The sequence below is a fragment of the Chionomys nivalis genome, chromosome 7 (assembly GCF_950005125.1).
Source record: "Chionomys nivalis chromosome 7, mChiNiv1.1, whole genome shotgun sequence".
In the NCBI taxonomy this organism is placed as follows: Eukaryota; Metazoa; Chordata; class Mammalia; order Rodentia; family Cricetidae; genus Chionomys; species Chionomys nivalis.
Genome location: NC_080092.1, coordinates 78564766 through 78583242, shown reverse-complemented (window position 1 = coordinate 78583242; position 18477 = coordinate 78564766). Strand labels below are relative to the sequence as shown.

The window sequence follows — 18477 nt, the reverse complement described above, 5'->3', positions numbered from 1 at the left end:
AAAAAATGCTGTAAGTCCCAAATGGTGGTGGCGGGCCATGTGGCGGCAGGCAGCGGGCCCTGGGAGCAGCCAGTCCCAGGCAGAGATGGCTGCCAGTCCCAGAGCGGTGGCCCGAGCGGTGGTGGTGGTGGGCCATGTGACTGGAGGCCCTGGGACCGAGCAGTGGCTGGTCCCAGGCAGGGAGACACATGGCGGGGTGGGCAGGAGACAGAGACATGGATAGAAATGACTTGCAGAGTGAGGTTGAATATTTATTCAGGGGGTTATGGAGGAGAAAGGGTGAAGGGGGGACAGAGAGAGAGGGAGAGAGAGAAGAGGAGAGAGAGGGAGAGAAGGGGGGAAGCAGGAAAGTGGGGAGAGAGGCAGAAGCGAAGCTGCCTCTCCTAGAGGAAGATGGAAAAGAGAGCGAGCTCAGGCTGGAAGCTGAAGATCAGCCTGCCTCAGCGGATGGGGGAGGGAGTGGGCGTGGCTTGTCTCTTAAAGAGACAGAAAACTATAACATACTGGACCAGCCTGATTCCTATAGTTGTTACAGTTAATTTTCAGTCTTCGTTGATGCCTGCCATACCACGGCATTTGTTAGCTGTCCCTGAGGTCATTTTTGTATTCCTGGTACAGCCATGGCTATTAACCTCTCTTTACTTGGGACCCACTCATGGGGCTCAGGGCAGCCTGGCCACATATATGGGGCCCAGATCGCATAGCTGCCATGACAGGCTTGATAGAGACCAGCCAAGAGAGTAGGTCTGAGTTTCCATTTACTGGCAGGCAGCACCCAATTCCAGGAAAAGCCATAAGCTGATACCATCCAGGGGTGGACCAGCATCTAAGGGAAGTACCTGACTATCTCACCCATTAGATAAGATTAAATAAGATCACCAGATGTCCTTGAGCCCAGCACCTATTCCCTTCCACCAAAACACCCCTAGACAGATATTAGCCAGTCAGGGTCTTGAATCTTGAAAACCCTCTTACCCCAACCCCTACTATGATAAAAAGTCTATCCTGCCCTACTGGGCAGACTCTGTTGCATCGGACACACGGAGGGTCCAAGTTCGGGCTTAAATGAATAAAGGCTCTTGGCTTTTGCATACAGATTGAGACTCCTTGGTGGTCTTTGGGGAACTCCAATTTGGGCATAACATTTGGGGGCTCATCCAAGATCCCCCAAGCCCACAGGGACTACCGCCCATAGAGCCTTCAGCCTCAAGTTGGCCTCTGAGTTTTCTGTTTTGTGTCTTTCTGCTTGAATATCCTTCTGCAAGTGCGTCCAGAATCAGTACCAGAAGCTGTAAGACCCTGTAGACAGTCTATGCGGACACGTGAAGATATCACAGGTGGTTCCCAGGGCCATTCTGTAGACAGCGGATCTCTCTGGTTTCTGTAAATAGATGTGCAGTTGTTTCCAGTGTCTCACTTTCAGTTCTGCCTCCGGGTGCCAGGGGGGCTGTTGATCTGTTCATTGTCCTGTGTGTTGTGTTGTGTTGTGTTGTTTGTCCTGACTTAGACTGATGCTGACAATGTGGCACCTAAGAGTACTCCTACTCCCCTTTGATTCTGGACCACTTTCAGGACTTTAGAAATAGAGCAAGAAAAAAGTGACTGGAAATAAAAAGGGTAAACTTGCCATCTTTGGCCAGACCGAATGGCCAGCATTTGGAACTGGGTGGCTGGTAGAGGGAACCTTTGACTTACACGTCATTTCTAGGACAAAAGACCTGGTTTTTGGCAAACCCAGATACCAGGACCAGATTCCTTACATAGTTACTTGGGAGACCTTGTAACACACCCTCTTCCTTGGTTAAAACCCTTCATCTCCATGGGGCTGATGAACAAGACCATCCTCACCTTACAGAAGACAAAAGGCAAGAGGACCTTAAGCCCTCTGCCCCTGTGCTGCAAGGGGGTACAGAAGATGAACTCCTTCTCTTGCCTCTTCTTTCCGGCTACCTCCCCCAACTGGTCCGGAGGTCATGGGGGCGGGGCCCAGGGAGGCTCAGGGAACTTGGGAAGCCCACCTTGCACCAGGGGGCAGGCCCAGTGAGAACTGCCCTGGGAGGCCAACTCTGTTCCTCTTCCCCTGAGTGCCGTTGGCCCACAGGACAGTGAGGGCAGTGAACAGATGCAGTATTGGTCCTTCGCCATGAGTGATCTCTACTACTGGAAAAAGCAAAGCCCCCATTTCTCAGACCATCTTTTCGATTCTGTTATATTCACTTACCAGCCTACTTGGGAGGATTGCAGTCAGCTGATACAGGTCCTGTTTACCACGGAGAAAAAGAGAATTCTGACAGAGGCCCAAAAATTGGTCCCAGAATCTGATGGAAACCCAACTGTCAATTCTGTGCCAATAGGCCAAGGCTTCCCCTTGACCTGTCCTAACAGGAATTTCGCCTTGGCAGAAGGTAAGGAAAGACTCCACGTCTACTGCCAGGTTCTAATGGGAGGTCTCCATGTGGTCCACCAATCTGGCCAAAGTCAGTGATGTACTACAAGAAAACACAGGATCTCCATCAGCCTTCTTAGAACGGATTATGGAGGCCTTTAGGGCATACTCCCTTATGGATCCTCAGGCCCAGGAAACTAGGTCATCTGTGGTCCTGGCCTTTGCTAATTAGACCACGCCTGACATTAGGGGCAAGTCACAGAAGATACATGGGCTTGCAGATCAGAGCATCCAGGAGCTGTGAGCAGTAGCTCAGTGTACAACAGAGAAACCCCAGAGGATAAACAGATGAGGGTCATTGCTGCAGAGAATGCAAAGTAGCCTAGAAATACAGCAAGAATCCTAGCAGCCACCGCAGGAGATCCAGATGAAAAGAAGCACCGGCTGAGACGCCTAACCAGAGGCCAAGGTAAGGACCTCCTCTGAAGGGAGCACCCTAGGCTGCAAAAAGATCCATGTGCTTATTGCAGGGGAACGGGACACTGGGCTAAAGGACGCCCCCAAGAGTCCAAACATAAGGACTATGGCTCAGGGCCTGTGACTCCTGCCACGGGGTTTGAGTCCCCTCCCTGAGCCCAGGGTAATTCTCAGAGGGATTTAGAGGGGAAACCTACAAATTTAGTAGAACTGGAACTCAACATTTGATCTAAACCAAACACCAAGGGAACCTCTCTCAAAAAAAGTCTTGACTGCAGGGAGTCACAGGTAAGAGCCAATATTCATGGACTATCCGAAGAACAGTGGATCTCGGAACGGGTCGGGAATTCCCCATTCCTTCCTGGTCATACCTAACTGCCCCTACTCCTTATTACAAATATACCAACAATTGGATAAGATTAGGATGTCATTGAACACACAATGTACCTATTCTTTTACACACATACACACCCTAGACAAATGTCAGCCAGTCAGGGTCTTGAATCCTGAAAACCCCCTAACCCCCAACTTCTACCATGATAAACGGCTGGGCGCGCTCTGTTTGTACTGCTGCATCAGACACACAGCCCAAGCTTGTTCTTGAATAAATAAAGGCTCTTTTCTTTTGCTTACGGATTTGGACTCGTTGGTGGTCTTTGGGGAGGGAACCTTGCGGTTTGGACATGATTCTCGTTCCATCTCAGCTCCCTAGATTGTCCAAGTCAACACACCATTCTCTGGCCCAAACTCACCGAGCCCCTGTGTCAGAATCTCTCACTCATTGCTGGGTCCGAAGAGCAAAGTCTCTCCTGGCCCTGCCATTCCACCTGGGCCATAATTTACCTTATATGAAGGCTAGATGGGTGGGGCACCTGTTGTTATCCAGATTTCCAGGAAGTGCTGCTGTTAGGGGCTTTTGGGTGCCTCCATTAGCACTCCTTCAGCCGGGAGCCGCACAGAGATCTGACAGGATTCTGACTTGCCACCTCAGGTAAGAAGCTGGGGACGGTGCATCTGAGCTGGCTGTGGCTCTGGGCACTCTCCACACACCTAGAATCCCTAGACCGGAAGAGAGTTGAGAACAGACTACTGTAAGATAGGACAGACAAAGGGCAGTGGGGGTTAGGTGCCTAGGCCAGACGTTAGGGACTTAGGAGGTCACAAGGGGTAGGATACAGTGTTGGTGGAGACCCAGGAAGCTTTTGCTTCTTTCAGGGGCAGACTTAGCACCCTGAAATTGGGAAAGGGTTGGTAGGGAGACCCAGGAATCCCAACTGGAGCCAAGGGAAGAAATAGCTGTTAGGATTGGTATCCTGAGGTCTGGCACTTGGCAATTGTTGGAGTCTTCTCAACCCTCATGCCTTTGGGACAGCAACCTTGCTCTGAGAAATGCAGAAACTGGGGTTCACTTTCCTGTGTGGGGCAACCCCACCCCATTTGTCTCAGTAGGTTCTATGAAGGCCCGAGGGAGATTTGCGGTCTGTGTGTCACGATTGCCTCACTTTCAACTCGCAGGGAAGATTAACTATTCCAGTTCCTAGTTGTCTGGAACTGTGAGCCCTTGCTTGACCCCAGGCTGTGAAAGGCAGTAGATTAAAAATCAAGAGTCAGGGACTGGAGAGATGGTTCACTGGCTGCTCTTCCAAAGGATCTGGTTTCAGTGCCCAACACCCATATGGCGGCTCATGACCATCTGTAATTCCAGTTCTGGGAGATCAGACATTTTCTTACTTCCATGGACATCAGGCATATAGGTGCATATATGTACATGCAGACAAAACACTCATATACATTAAATAATAAATCTAAAAAAGAAAACACAAAGTCAGATGTGGTGACCCACCTGTAGTTTCAGCTTTTGGGAGGTGGAGGCAGGAGTTCCGGGGCATCCTTCACTACAAAGCAGGTTTGAGGTCAGTCTAAGCTAGACATGACGGTCTTAAAGCAAAACAACAAAAAGCCCTTTCTGACCCAATACATCTCTCACTGTTGGTCCAGGCGTAATGTCTGTGTTTGAAAGTGTCACAAGATCCCTGGTCCAGGAGTTGGATTCTGGAGGGGATATGATTCATGTCAAAAGTATGGTTGACGCTGGTGCGTTCAGATGTGGCTATTTGGTGAGAGAACGGAGGTTCTGGAGATGGTCCGACTACTACAAGACAGACCTCACCCTGGAGGACATACTGGACGAAAAGGACGAAGGACTATTTGGTAGGCTGCCTGCAGGATTTAGAGGTCAGTATGTGGCAGGTGAGAAATGGCCAGCTTGAAGCCTTGCCTGCTTCTCTTCTACCCGCATTGCCCTCAGCTAGTTTATTTGTACACGCTGGCACACCTCCAGTAACACACACAGAAGGGCTGGTGAGCCAGAGGAGTAAAATAGAGATTTTTGTTTTGGCTTGGTTTTTCAAGACAGTGTTTTTCTGTGTAGCTCTGACTGTCCTAGAACTCACTCTGTAGACCGGGCTGGCCTCTAACTCACAGAGATCCACCTGCCTCTGCCTCCCGAGTGCTGGGATTAAAGGCGTGCACCACCACTGCCTGGTGAGATTTCTTTATATTGGAAGTCATTCCTACATAGTCTCCCTTTCCTGTGTCTCTCTACAATTTCAATTCCTGAGCTCTGAGTTTATATTTTTTTGTTAATATTTATTCATTTATTATGCATACAATATTCTGTCTGTGTATATGTCTGCGGGCCAGAAGAGGGCACCAGACCTCATTACAGATGGTTGTGAGCCACCATGTGGTTGCCGGGAATTGAACTCAGGACCTTTGGAAGAGCAGTCAATGCTCTTAACCACTGAGCCATCTCTCCAGCCCTGAGTTTATATTTTTATAATTAAAAAAAAAACCTGATGGGTAAATGGAGGAAGATGTGATAGTCAGGATGGACGCAGACTTCACAGCTAAGGTTGCCCGGTTTTGAAGGCCACTCTGCTGTTGACCGGCAGGGTGACGTATGGACAAGCTGCTTTTTATCTGTGTAGGTTTCAGAGTCTTTACCTGTGAACTCTAGATGACTAAGTAAATGGCCCTGCCGGCCATGGGAGATGCACGCAGACTCTCCCTCCGGTAGCTCTGCTGTTGGACAGGACCCCCTATTATTTATTTATTTTTTTTTTTTTCAAGACAGGGTTTCCCTGTAGCTTTGGTGCCTGTCCCGGAACTAGCTCTTGTAGACCAGGCTGGCCTCAAACTCCCAGAGATCTGCCTGCCTCTGCCTCCCGAGTGCTGGGATTAAAGGCACGTGCCACCACCGCCCGGCCATCTACCATATTTTAGGTGAACAAATATTTGAGTATGAAACTAAAGTTGTGGGCTGGAGAGATGGCTCAGCGGTTAAGAACATTGTCTGCTCTTCCAAAGGTTCTGAGTTCAATTCCCAGCAACCACATGGTGGCTCACAACCATCTGTAATGAGGTCTGGTGCCCTCTTCTGGCCTGCAGGCATACACACAGACAGAACATTGTATACATAATAAATAAATAAATATTAAAAAAAAAAAGAAACTAAAGTTGTGTGGTCCAGACCTCTCTGCTGTAGTCTTTGTCTCTCCGCCCTCTCATGTTGTAGGATGTCTGCTCTCGCTTGGTTGTTTTCCATGTTTTTCTCTGTGGTTCAGCCGTGGCTATGGTTTGGGTAGTCAGGTGCTTTGCACATCCATGAAGGGTGTGCGTGCTGTCTGCTTGCCTCCCACTGCTGATCACCTAACCGAGGGGGTTTGTTGCATTTCTCTGTGAAGTGCATATTGCCCTCCCACACTGCACTCCTTGTTTTCATCTTTGTCTTTTCTGTCGAGGCATCTTGTTTGTGTGCATGTTTTCCAGATCCGGGAAGAGACGCCCAGCATTTTCCCTCCTCTGTATTTTCAGTTTGCTCCTTTATGCTCCATGATGTCAGCCGAGGTGGCCACACATCGAGACGGGAGGGATGAGAAAGGAAGAGCTTTCTAGTCTCTGAGCCCAACATCCCGTCTGGGCTGATGACCTCACACGGTTTAACCTGCCTGTGAAATTCATCACCAGTTCAGTGATGATCAGAATCAAGTTCGCCAGTATCACCCTGCTTCACTGTCATAGTTAGACTGGACAGTGACTTTGGCGTGGTCCTGAGAAGGGCATCAGCCAGGACACTTGTATGCACCATCAAGATGGCTTAGAAAGAGGGTAAATGTGGAATACGTGGATTCATTTTTCCTTTTTTTTTTTTTCTAACAAAGTACATATCAAACTTATACTGCTTGAGAAATGAACAGGCCCTGAGACATTAGTGCCCTATGGGTTGATTTTTGTTGTTGTTGTTTTTTCTTGTTGTTGTTTTTTGAGATAGGGTTTCTCTGGCAGCTTTGGGGCCTATCCTGTCACTTGCTCTGTAGACCACGCTGGTCTCGAATTCAGAGATCTGCCTGCCTCTGCCTCCCAAGTGCTGGGATTAAAGGCGTGTGTCACTACTGCCTGGCCCCATGGATTGATTTTAAGTAGTTCCTAATTTGGTCATTTTCTATTTCAAATGCATTTTCCTCTGGAAATCCAGCTGGGACCCTACCCTGCAGCAGGAGCTGTCCCTTCTTTGCAGGTCTGTACTTGGGAGGTCTAAGAGGAAGGTCTTCCTGTATTCCCTATATCCTCCCTAAACGACGAGCAGCAGCAGAATCAGCCTACCCAGTGCTGGACCCCTGATGAATGCTACATCAGACTCCTGGAGTCTGTGCAGATGGGCAGCTTCCCATGGCCACCTCACTCCACCCCTGCACCAGATTCCCTGGCCACATCACTCCACCCCTGCACCAGATTCCCTGGCCACATCACTCCACCCCTGCACCAGATTCCCTGGCCACCTCACTCCATCCCTGCATCAGATTCCCTGACCACATCACTCCACCCCTACACCAGCTTCCCATGATCACCTCATCCACCCCTGCACTAGCTTCCCTGGCCATCTCACTCCATCTCTGCACCTTCATGCAGACACCAGGGACTGAGCTGCTTGCATTTTATTTTCTATTTATTCTTTCCTTGCCTCATCTCAGAATCCCAGCGGCATTAGCTTGCATCTGTTGAACCCTGTAACGTGTGCCAGGCACTGTCTTAAGTTCTTGCCTGAATACTTGGTGTCCCCAAGCATGGGAAGGACTTAGTTAAGATTCTCTCTCTAGAGAGAGGCCAGATGACTTAACAGGTTACCTGGGAAGAAGGGTGCAGGGCAGGCTGATGCCATGGATGGTGGCCTGTAATGTTGAGGACAGCAGCCTTTCTTGGAGAGCCCTGTGGCAGGCTTCCCGGAGGAAGGGGCAGTGCTAGCAAGGGCTTTCTGGAGAAGGGCCTTTTAGGTTAGCGTCAATGTGATATTTACTCTTGTCTTTCCAGGTGAAAAGGCTAAATTCCAAGTCCAGGATAAAACAGATTCAAAGCTGTCAGCAAAACCGTTGTTAGCAATATTGCCAGCAAAATTGTCAGCAATGTTGCCAGCAAAATTCCCTGAAGAAATACTTGCCATTGAAAGACTCCGGTCCTGTGATTGGAAAACCACCATAATACATAGGAAGATAACCCAGAGATACTTGGATTTCCTTGTCAACAAGTGAGGCGGGGACAGAAGAGATGGTTCAGTGGTCATGAGCACTTGCTGCTCACACAAAGGACTTAGTATTGGTTCCCAGCACTCACATGGGGGCTCCCAACTATCTGTAACTCCAGTTCCAGGGGATCTGATGTCCTCTTCTGACCTCCATCTCTTGCACCTATATGGTACACGCAGGCACTTACACATAAAGAGCTACTTTTTAAGATGGGGCTGGAGTCAGGCAGTGGTGGGAACGGACAAGAGGAAGGAAGCATTCTGGGCATGAGTTATCTCAGGGGCACCCTGGCTGTTCACCCTCAGGCCCACTCCTGTGCTGACCTTCCTTATCTGCCCAGGCAGCCTCCTGGTTCCCTCACAGCCTGCCATCTTCTCAGTGACCGATTGCTGTGGGTCAGATCCAACAGAAACCCAGGGCAAAAGATTAACTGTGGTGCCTGTTAGCTTACCAAAGAGGATGCTGGCCCCCAGGCTCACTCAGTAGGGTGGCTCTTCTCAGCTCACCACATCTGCCCGTTCTACCCTCAACTACTTCTCCAGCCCGTGGGTTTTGCTTCTCTTCCCCCAGCTTCTCATTCCTATATAATCCTGCCATTTTGGCTGTATGCTCTTTTTTTTTTTTTTTTTTTTTTTTTTTTTTTTTTTTTTTTGGTTTTTCGAGACAGGGTTTCTCTGTGGCTTTGGAGCCTGTCCTGGAACTAGCTCTTGTAGACCAGGCTGGGCTCGAACTCACAGAAATTCACCTGCCTCTGCCTCCCAAGTGCTGGAATTAAAGGCGTGTGCCATCACCGCCCGGCTTGGCCGTATGCTCTTTTGGTCAGCTTTCTCTCTCTCTTCCCTTCTCTCCCCCCAGTGCCTGCTCCCCACCCCAATCTCATCATCGCCTGGTTCAGTCTACTGGTTACGTTTAGTCTGCTATTTTCTCCCCTGTTCTGGATGGTTGTGAGCCACCATGTGGGTGCTGGGAATTGAACCTGGGTCCACTGGGAGAGCAGCCAGTGTTCTTAACCACTGAGATATCGCTTTAGCAAACAAATTTTTGTTTGTTTTAAACAAGATCTCAATTATTGTAGCTCTGGTGGGCCTGGAACTCGAATGTAGACCAGGCTGGCCTTAATAGTAATCCACCTTAGTAAGAGTCCATCACAATGGGGAAACAAGCAGCAGACATGGTGGCAGGAAGCAGAAGCTGAGAGTTCACATCTCCGACCACAAGCAGGAAGCAGAGAGAGTGGTCTGGTGGTGGCAGGTGGCTTTGAAACCTCAAAGCCTGCCCTTAGTGCTGCACTTCAGCAAGGCCACACCTCCTAATCCTTCCCAAACAGCACCACCAACTGGGAACCAAGACTCTGGGGGACATCTCACTCAAACCACCATGTACCGCCCCCCCAAGCCAACAAGTGTAGTAAAAAAAAAAGATGTAATTCTGCCTACATCATAGAGGTGGGGTAAGAAGTCTCCCACCTCTGTGATGGGCAGGAACACACTGAATGCTAGTGAAATCCCTTCCCATTGAGCACCCTGCCCCCACCCCACCGTGGGTAGAATGCCGGGTGATAGCTGCAGTGTGTAATGTCCCTTGGCTTTGCAGCCCTACAGGAATTTACTCTGAAAAGGAAGTAGTTGGTGGACAGGGAGAGGTCACTGAGAGACCCTGAACTCTTATCCCTTCCATTCCCTCTAGGAAGGTGAAGCAGAAACTACCCGCTTCATTTAAAACAATTAATATGAAAGAAAATATATATCTGGTGACAGAAACTCTGGAGACAGAGGAGGAGGAAACCCTACAAAGGGAAATGCGCTATAAAATTCTGAGCTCATTTTTTAAGGACAATAACTATGAAAGCAAGGTTAGTATCCTGGGAGATGGGGTGTGGACCAGCCAGCCTTGTGCCAGGCCCCCAGGGTGCCTGCCAAGACAGCCTTCTTAGCTCCTCCTCCCTCAGGCCTCTCGGGGCAGTGCTGGCTGGTCTCTGTGCCTTGTGGAGGAAGAGCGTGCTGCCTTGAAGGAGTCACAGGCTGACTCAGGATGCCCTCTTTTCATTTCCTTTCTTCTTTTATTTTTATTTTTTGGTCTTTTGAGACAAGGTTTCTCCACATAGCCCTGGCTACCCTGAACTGCGAGTACTGCAGTACTGCGTGCACCAGCACACTCAGTCTGGACAGTCTCTACCACGTGGTTATTCTGTCCCGTGTCTGTCTCCCTGTCTAGCAGGCAGGAGGAGCTAGAGTCCCTGGAACAAAGCTTGTCTTCAGTATACACTTGTTAAATAAACAGTGGAAAGAGCATGGGTTTGGGGTTAGACATGGGTTCGAATTTCAGCTCTGCCATTGGTTTCAGCTGTAGGACTGGCTCAGATACTTGTCTTAGAGTCTTAGTTCATCTGTAGACTTAGAATAAAACTGTCTACCTTATAGGAGTGTTTGGGAGATCAGGCAAGATAGCAATGTAATATCCATCAACACAAACTTTTTCTCCCTAGAGCCAACGCAAAATCACCGTCCCTGCCAACACCGTCCTGGCCTATCGAATGAAGCAGCTCATCTTCAAAAATGGGTCAATATGTAAGCAAGACGCTATGGGCACAGGAAATGGGGCCCTGAACACATGAGTGGGTGGATGTGGATTAAGCAGAGATCTGTAGCAGCCTGGAATGGGTGGTGAGCCCAGAGGTGGGGGAGGAAGAAAGCACGAGGGCCAGATTGGCTCTGGCCACACTGACAGGGAATGCACCCACCATGACATCAGCCTGCCCTGCAGGATTGCAGTCCCAGTTTCCTAACAGATTGGCGATAGCTTCTCCTTCCTTTCCTTGGTTGGGAGCAGTGTGGGGACTGGGAGGGAGGGAAAGGAGGGCATCAATACAGAAACCACTATTTTCTTATTCTTTCTTTTTTCTTTCTTTCCACCTCTCGGTGTTGGCTTAGTTATTGACTTCTGGAATGAAAGAAGAAGAAGGTCTTTTCAAGGAGGTGAGTTAGCCCCTGGGCTACCTGGTCATTGTCTCAGAGCATGCAAGGATGTTATCATTAGATGGAAGGCAGTGCATGGCTGAGTCTGTAGTCGGATGTGTTCAGAAGGGAGGACGCATGCTTGTGGAGCAGCAGCCTGGATGCAGTGTTGGCCCAGGGCCATGTGTTAGCGCGGGGTGGGTGAAGGAACCACACTGAACTAGGCTCAGGTACCCTGCCCTACCACTCTTGTTCATAGCCTCCCAAATCTGGACTTTTCTGACCAGGCTGGAAGGTCTATGGCTCTGTATGTGTTTCCTCTGGGACATTTGGGGCTTTCCCTGTACCCAAAGAGGCCCCAGGAAGGGATGGAGGGCATATTGTACCTTCTCTGGGTGTTGGCTGCCGCTCGAGTCACCCAGGCACAGCCCTGTGGCTGCGGATCCCCGAGGATGTGGGAAAGAGCTTGCGGATCCCCGAGGATGTGGGAAGGAGCTTGCAAATATAACTTAGATTACGCGGTAAGGATGCAGGCTCCCTGACATGGGCAATGGCGGCTCATCACTGGGAAAAGAATGCCCATAGGGGTTAGGTGTACTCAGAGACTCTGAAGACTTCCTCCCTTGGCAGAGAGAGGACTTACTAGCTATGTGTGGGGCCTTGCCTGTCTCTAGGTCCACATACAGTGTGGTAGAATTCATCTATCCTCAGGTTGATATGATATAACACTACCACTCGGTGGGATCAGCAGAATGGTGCAGGCTGGTGTCTTAGTTAGGGTTAGTATTACATGGTATTGTAAAACACCACGGCCCAAGCAATGGGGAGAGGAAATGAGTTATTTGGCCTATATTTCCATATCATTTTTCGTCATCAAAGGAAGTCAGGACAGGAACTCAAACAGGGCAGGAACCTGGAGGCATAGCTTTCTCTTTTCTTCCTCCTTCCCTCATTATTTCTTTCTCCCCATCTCCTCTTGCTGCAAGCCTCTCAGGCTGGCTTTGAAGTTCCTAAGTAGCTGAGGTTGGCCTTGAACTCCTGGTCCATCCTCCTGTCTGCTCCTCCCTAGTGTTGGGAATTACAGAGGCGCACCACTACACCTGGCTTTGGGGACTACACTTTGGTGAAAATTAAACAAGCACAGTAAATGGGTGATGGTAGGCATGTTGGAGAGGGAGTTTCATTTTAACTGAACAAATAGTTTAGAAGAAGGCAAAACACAGAGATGAGGTAAAAACAACAGCAAAAACAAAAAGTAGATTAAAGTCTAGCCAGGCACTGTGGTGTTCTATTGTGATCCCAGTTCTTGAGGCAAGATGATCAGAAAGAAGGGCAATCTTTGGCTACATAGTGAGTTTGAGCCTGGGCTACATGAGATTATCTCGGGGGTGGCTTGGGGCAAGATATAGTAGACTTTACAAATGGAGCCTGTTGGCACAGTGAGTTAGATTCATAATTTTTGTCTTTATAGAAACGCCTCTAGGAAAACAGGGAACTACTGGAACTTTGAAGGAGCACGTAGAGAGCACAGGGAGAAGCCTGCAGGAACTGGATGAGAAGCAGAAGAATGTGCTGTGCTCTGCCACTACATGCGCCATCAAGGAAGGGGGGCTGGAGGACCTGGAACAGAAAGTAAGGGACCCAAGGAAGAACTGGGGTGGACACAGAGGACTGTGGAGGGCAGATGGCAGGATGGGAATCAACTGGACAGAACCATACTTAGCGTCCCCCTCTCCCATCCCCAGGTTTCTGCTGTCTTGTTCTCTGATGCTTCGACGCAGACTGAGGGCCCAGAAGGTTCTCTCATTTGCATCCTTCATGATAATGCCGGGTGCTTGGTAAAAGCACGTGCAGAAGCCGTTCTGATACTTTTGGATGCCTTAATAGGTAAGGAGGAAACGCTGAGCAAGGAGGCAGGTGGAGAATCAAATCTTAGGGAGTGTGTATATTCCATGAGGGGTAGCCCTCAGCATTTCAGAGACTGTCAGTCTTTCCCAGGCCAGATATTGAGGGGGAATCTCCCTGTTCCTTCTGGTATAGTCTATAATGCTCCATATTTTAACAGGGGAGCAGGAAACATTTGGGACGTTCCCACCAGGCCTCCTGGGAGCTCTCTGAAACCCCCCGATGATGTATGTGTAGTGAGCCACTGAAGATCACCATGAAAGCCACATGTCCCTCGCCTTTTCTACTAACAACCTTTTCTGCTTCCAGCCCTATCTGACATAGCCGAGTATGTGAACAAAGCACTGGAGAATGGGAAGCTGTCTTTGCTGAGGGACCAGGTGAGACACTGGATAGAGAGGGCTAGGGCCATAGTAGAGACCAGTGCCTGTGTTCTGGAAGGACCTGGAAACCCCACAGTACAGCCCTTTTTACTCTGTAGTTACTGCCTGCTCATGTCTGTGCAGCAGGTTTGTGACAAGTCTCTGGACATACGTACATAACAGGAGATTTGACATGCTCTGCTGCCTGCCTGTGGGCAAAGAGGATAGAAAAAGACTAGTCCAAGATGGCGTCTGGTGCCATCCTGAGTGCCTGCTGCTATGTGGAGATGGTGTGAGGTTCTTCAACTTTGCAGGAAGAATTCCATGATGGATTCAATGTCTGTCTCAGCTCAGAACGAAGGGCTGTGGCCAGCTGTTGGCCATTGTGGTCTGGGTGTGCGTGCGTGAACGTGTATGCGCGCATGTGTGTGTGCGCGTTTGCATGTGCATGTGTGTGTGTGTGTGTGTGTGAGAGAGAGAGAGAGAGAGTGAGAGAGCTCCTAGCTTTTAATCTGGTGAGCTTCCTTTCAGGTGGAGTCAGTCCTCCAGAAGAACTGGGGCGATCGGCTTAGCCAGGCTGTGCGCTGTGACCCCGAGGCACGGATCTTCTGTATCCTGTACATTGCTTGCTCTCTCCTGCTAGTTCTGAACACTAAAAAGTCTGGCTGTGTCTGTTCCTAACCTAATGTTGGCCTGGATCCTGTGCATGGTCTCTGATTAAAAGTGGCAGATGGGAGCAGTGTCTTTTTATCATTTCTTCCTTTTGGCATGGCTGGTTTCAAAGCCAAGGTCTTCACTACCACTAGACAAACGCCATGACACTGAGCCACACCCCAGTCCTCCTCCTCCTCTAGAAATCTCATTAGATGCAGAAAGAGGAGCAGGCTAGGAGTGGTGGTACACACCTGTGACCCCAGCACTCGGGAGGGGAGGGGAGGGGAGGGCAGGGGAGGGGAGGGGAGGGGAGGGCCAGGAGTCCAAGGCCATTGTACGTGGCAGGTGAATATACAGATATTCATTCATTTTATATATAGAAAGGGGGTTTATTAGAATGGCTTACAGGCTGTGGTCCAGCAAGTCCAACAATGGCTGTCTGTCAACAGAAAGTCCAAGAGTCCAGTAGTCACTCGGTTCCCAAGGCTGGATGTCTGGTCTCCAGTATATGCTGGGATCTCAAAGTAGACTGTCATGCCAGTGAAGGGATGGACCTGCCAGCAAGAGCAAGCAGGCAGAGAGACCAAGCTTCCTCCTTCCGTGTCCGTAATATAGGCTGCCAACAGAAGGTGTAGCCCAGATTAAAGGTGGATTTACCACCTCAAAAGATCTGGGTTAGAAATGCGTCTTTCCACTTCAGATGCTTTAATTAAGAAAAAAAATCCAACCTACATCCAGAAAGACAAATATCATATGTATTCACTCATAAATGATTTTTAGACATAAAGCAAAGAAAATCAGTCGACAATCCACAACCCCGGAGAACCTAGACAACAAAGAGGACCCTAAGAGGCACATACATGAATCTACATAGGAAGGAGAAAAAGACAAGATCTCCTGGGTAAACTGGGAGCATGGGGGCCCCTGGAGATGGTAGAAGGAGAGAGGAGAGGAAGGGAGGGGAGTGGGGAAAAATGTATAGCTCAATAAAAATAATAAAGAACAAAAATCCGTCACAGGTATGTCCAGCCATTTGGGTTTTATTTAATTTCAGATTAACTTGACAACCAAGAGCAGCCATCACAATCGTTGTCTGCTACTTTGAGAATTTTGAGGCCAGCCAGGGCTACATAAGATCACATCTCAAAAGACAAAAACGGGTGGAGAGATGGCTCAGCAGTTAAGAGCATTGCCTGCTATTTCAAAGTTCCTGAGTTCAATTCCCAGCAACCACATGGTGGCTCACAACCATCTGTAATGAGGTCTGGTGCCCTCTTCTGGCTTTCAGCCGTATGCACAGAAAGAATATTGTATACATAATAAATAAATATTAAAGACAAAAACAAACAAAAAATAAACCAAACTCACGAAGCAGTAGGAAAAAAAACTGGCTAAAGAGGCCTAACTTAACATCAGTGGAGCCATGATGGGCTGCAGACTAATAATACTGGGACCAGGCTCCACCCTTAAAATAGCCAGGAAAAAACGCAAACTGTAGCCTACGGGGGACCAATCAGAATTGAGACAAACTAGATGCTCCAGAACATTAAGAATAACTTACCTAACTTGTATATAGGTTAGAATTTTCCTTGCAGCAATGTAGTACCAATCCCTGTTTGACAAGACTGTTGCCCCACTCCTGCCCAATCAGGAGTTCAACACCCACCTAAATCCAGAATTCCCCTACCCTTTACTCCTTAAAAACCCTGCCATAGCTGAGCTCAGGGCTCTCCCTGATCCAACTGTTGTGTCGGAACGAATGGAGAGCCCATGTTTGAGCCTGCAATAAAGGCTCTTTGCTTTTACATAGGAACTGGGACTCTTGGTGGTCTCTGGGGGGCTCATGATGTGGGCATAACATTAGCAACAGAAAAGAGGTTTAAACACTTCTTTGGGATCTAGAAAGCAATGCAATCTGGGTGGTGTGGGCCGGAGGGTGTAGAGGAGTGGCAAGAGAATGTTGTTTTCACCACAGGTGTTCTAGAAGAGCTGCAGAAGCTCGACACCAGAGACCTAGGATCCCCCAACCTGTCAGCCTAATGAAATGAAACAGTTTTTAAAATTTTTTTCTTATTTATTAAGACTTATTTATTATTAAGACTCAGCAGGCCGGGCGGTGGTGGCGCACGCCTTTAATCCCAGCACTCGGGAGGCAGAGACAGGCGGATCTTTGGGAGTTCGAGGCCAGCCTGGTCTACAAGAGCTAGTTCCGGGACGGGCACCAAAGCTACAGAGAAACCCTGTCTCGAAAAACAAACAAAAAAAACAAAACAACAAAAAAAAAAGACTCAGCAGAAGAGGGCACCAAATCTCATTTCAGATAGTTGTGAGTCACCATATAGTTGCTGGGAATTGAACTCAGGACCTCTGGAAGAGGAGCCAGTGCTCTTAACCTCTGAGCCATCTCTCCAGCCCCAACAGGTTTTTTTTGTTTGTTTGTTTGATTTTTTTGGTTTTTCAAGACAAAAGTTTTGGCCTCAAACTCACAGAGATCCCCTGCGCCTGCTTCCCGAGTGCTGGGATTAGAGGCCTGTGCCACCATCGCTGAGCCATGAGTACAATTCTTAAAAGAAGAAACACAATGCTTGAGAAGTATTCAACAGCCCTAACAACCAGGGAAATGCAAATTAAAACTGCTTCATCAGTTCCTCTCGCCCCAGTTAGAGTGGCTAGCATCAAGAAAACAAATGATAAGAAATGCTGGTGGCAGTGTGAAGGAAGAAAAAAGCTATGGTCACTGATGGAGGGAGGGAAAGGCACTGTGGAGGTTTGTCAAAAATCTAAAACATTCCAGAACCATATGACTCAGCTATATCATCTTTGAGTCTGTACTTGAAGGGCTCTAAGCTCACAGACACATCACACAGGCGCGTGCACATCTATGTTTGCTGCTCCATTCTTCACAGCACCTAAGCAGTGGAGGGAGCCTACATGTCCATCAGTACATGGATGAGTAAAGTGGTTGGAAGCATCACCTCAGCTCCCTGGCGCCCCTTTATACCAAGAGTCTGGCATATTTAGTCAGGGGCTTCACCCCAGCCCCCTGGTATCCATTTTTGGAATGTTGGGTGGAAAACTCCATTCCAAGCTCCCTCCCCTGGGAAGTTGCCCAGAGAAAGCCAGCCAAATGGTTAACCCCTCCCCAGGGAAGGTCAGGAACACTCCCATAGGCTATTTAAGCTGCCCCTAGAGAATGAATGTGTGGTTTCCTCTTCTTTCTCTCTTTCCCTCTCCATGCTTCCCTAGGGCCCCCGGGAGCATTCGGTTAAACATGGGCATCTTTAATTCGGTCTGATTGGGATTATTTGCGTAGGCAGAGAGACTCATCTAAGAAAATACCTAACATAAAGAAAATGTGGTACATACATCCTCTGAGGTTCGTGCAGCTGTAAAGACAAATGAGATACAGAAAATGGAAATATGAAAATTGACTGGACAGGGCTGGAGAGATGGCTCAGTGGTTAAGAGCACTGCCTGCTCTTCCAAAGGTCATGAGTTCAATTCCCAGCAACCACGTGGTGGTTCACAACCACCTGAAATGAGATCTGGTGCCCTCTTCTGGCCTGCATGCATACATGAAGGCAGACCACTGTATACTTAATAAATAAATTAATTAAAAAAAGAAAGAAAATAGGCTGGACAAAGAGGCACACACCTTTCATTCCAGCACTATAGAGACAGAGGCAGGAGGATCTCTCTGAGTTCAAGGCCAGCTTGGTCTACACAGCAAGCTCCAGGACAGCCAGGACTACATAGACTCTACCCCCCTCAAAAAAAAAAAAAAAAAAACAAACCAAAACAAATTCAAGCACACACATACACATGTGTGCTCACTCACACATACATATACATACACACACTTGTACACACACACTCATAGATACACTTGCATATAGATGTGTGCATACACACTTTCACACATACTTACACACTCACACACACATGTGCGCACAAGCAGGACCTGCACTGGAGAATGTGCTAGCTCTGTCTCCCTTTAAGGTGACCATTGGACTCAGATTTTGCCTCAGGTGAACCTAGGGTTCCTAGTTTAGGGGAGTCTCCCCAACAGGGATGGCACATACTTTTAAGTAAAATACAAGCCAAGGGAAAATCCTAATATAAATTACAAGTTTTTTGGGTTTTGTACTTAATGGTAC

At 48.5% G+C, this 18477-nt stretch overlaps 1 protein-coding gene across 1 annotated transcript; it reads left to right on the top strand.

Annotated features, from left to right (window-relative positions):
• The first annotated feature begins 4866 nt into the window (after positions 1–4866).
• Positions 4867–14347, top strand: Gsdmb (gasdermin B). The gene is made up of 9 exons (XM_057773964.1): positions 4867–5113; positions 8234–8447; positions 10132–10297; positions 10931–11012; positions 11376–11420; positions 12871–13031; positions 13145–13286; positions 13614–13684; positions 14198–14347. Exons 1-9 carry the CDS (start codon positions 4867–4869, stop codon positions 14345–14347), a joined length of 1278 nt encoding a protein of 425 aa, XP_057629947.1.
• The last annotated feature ends 4130 nt before the right edge of the window (positions 14348–18477 follow it).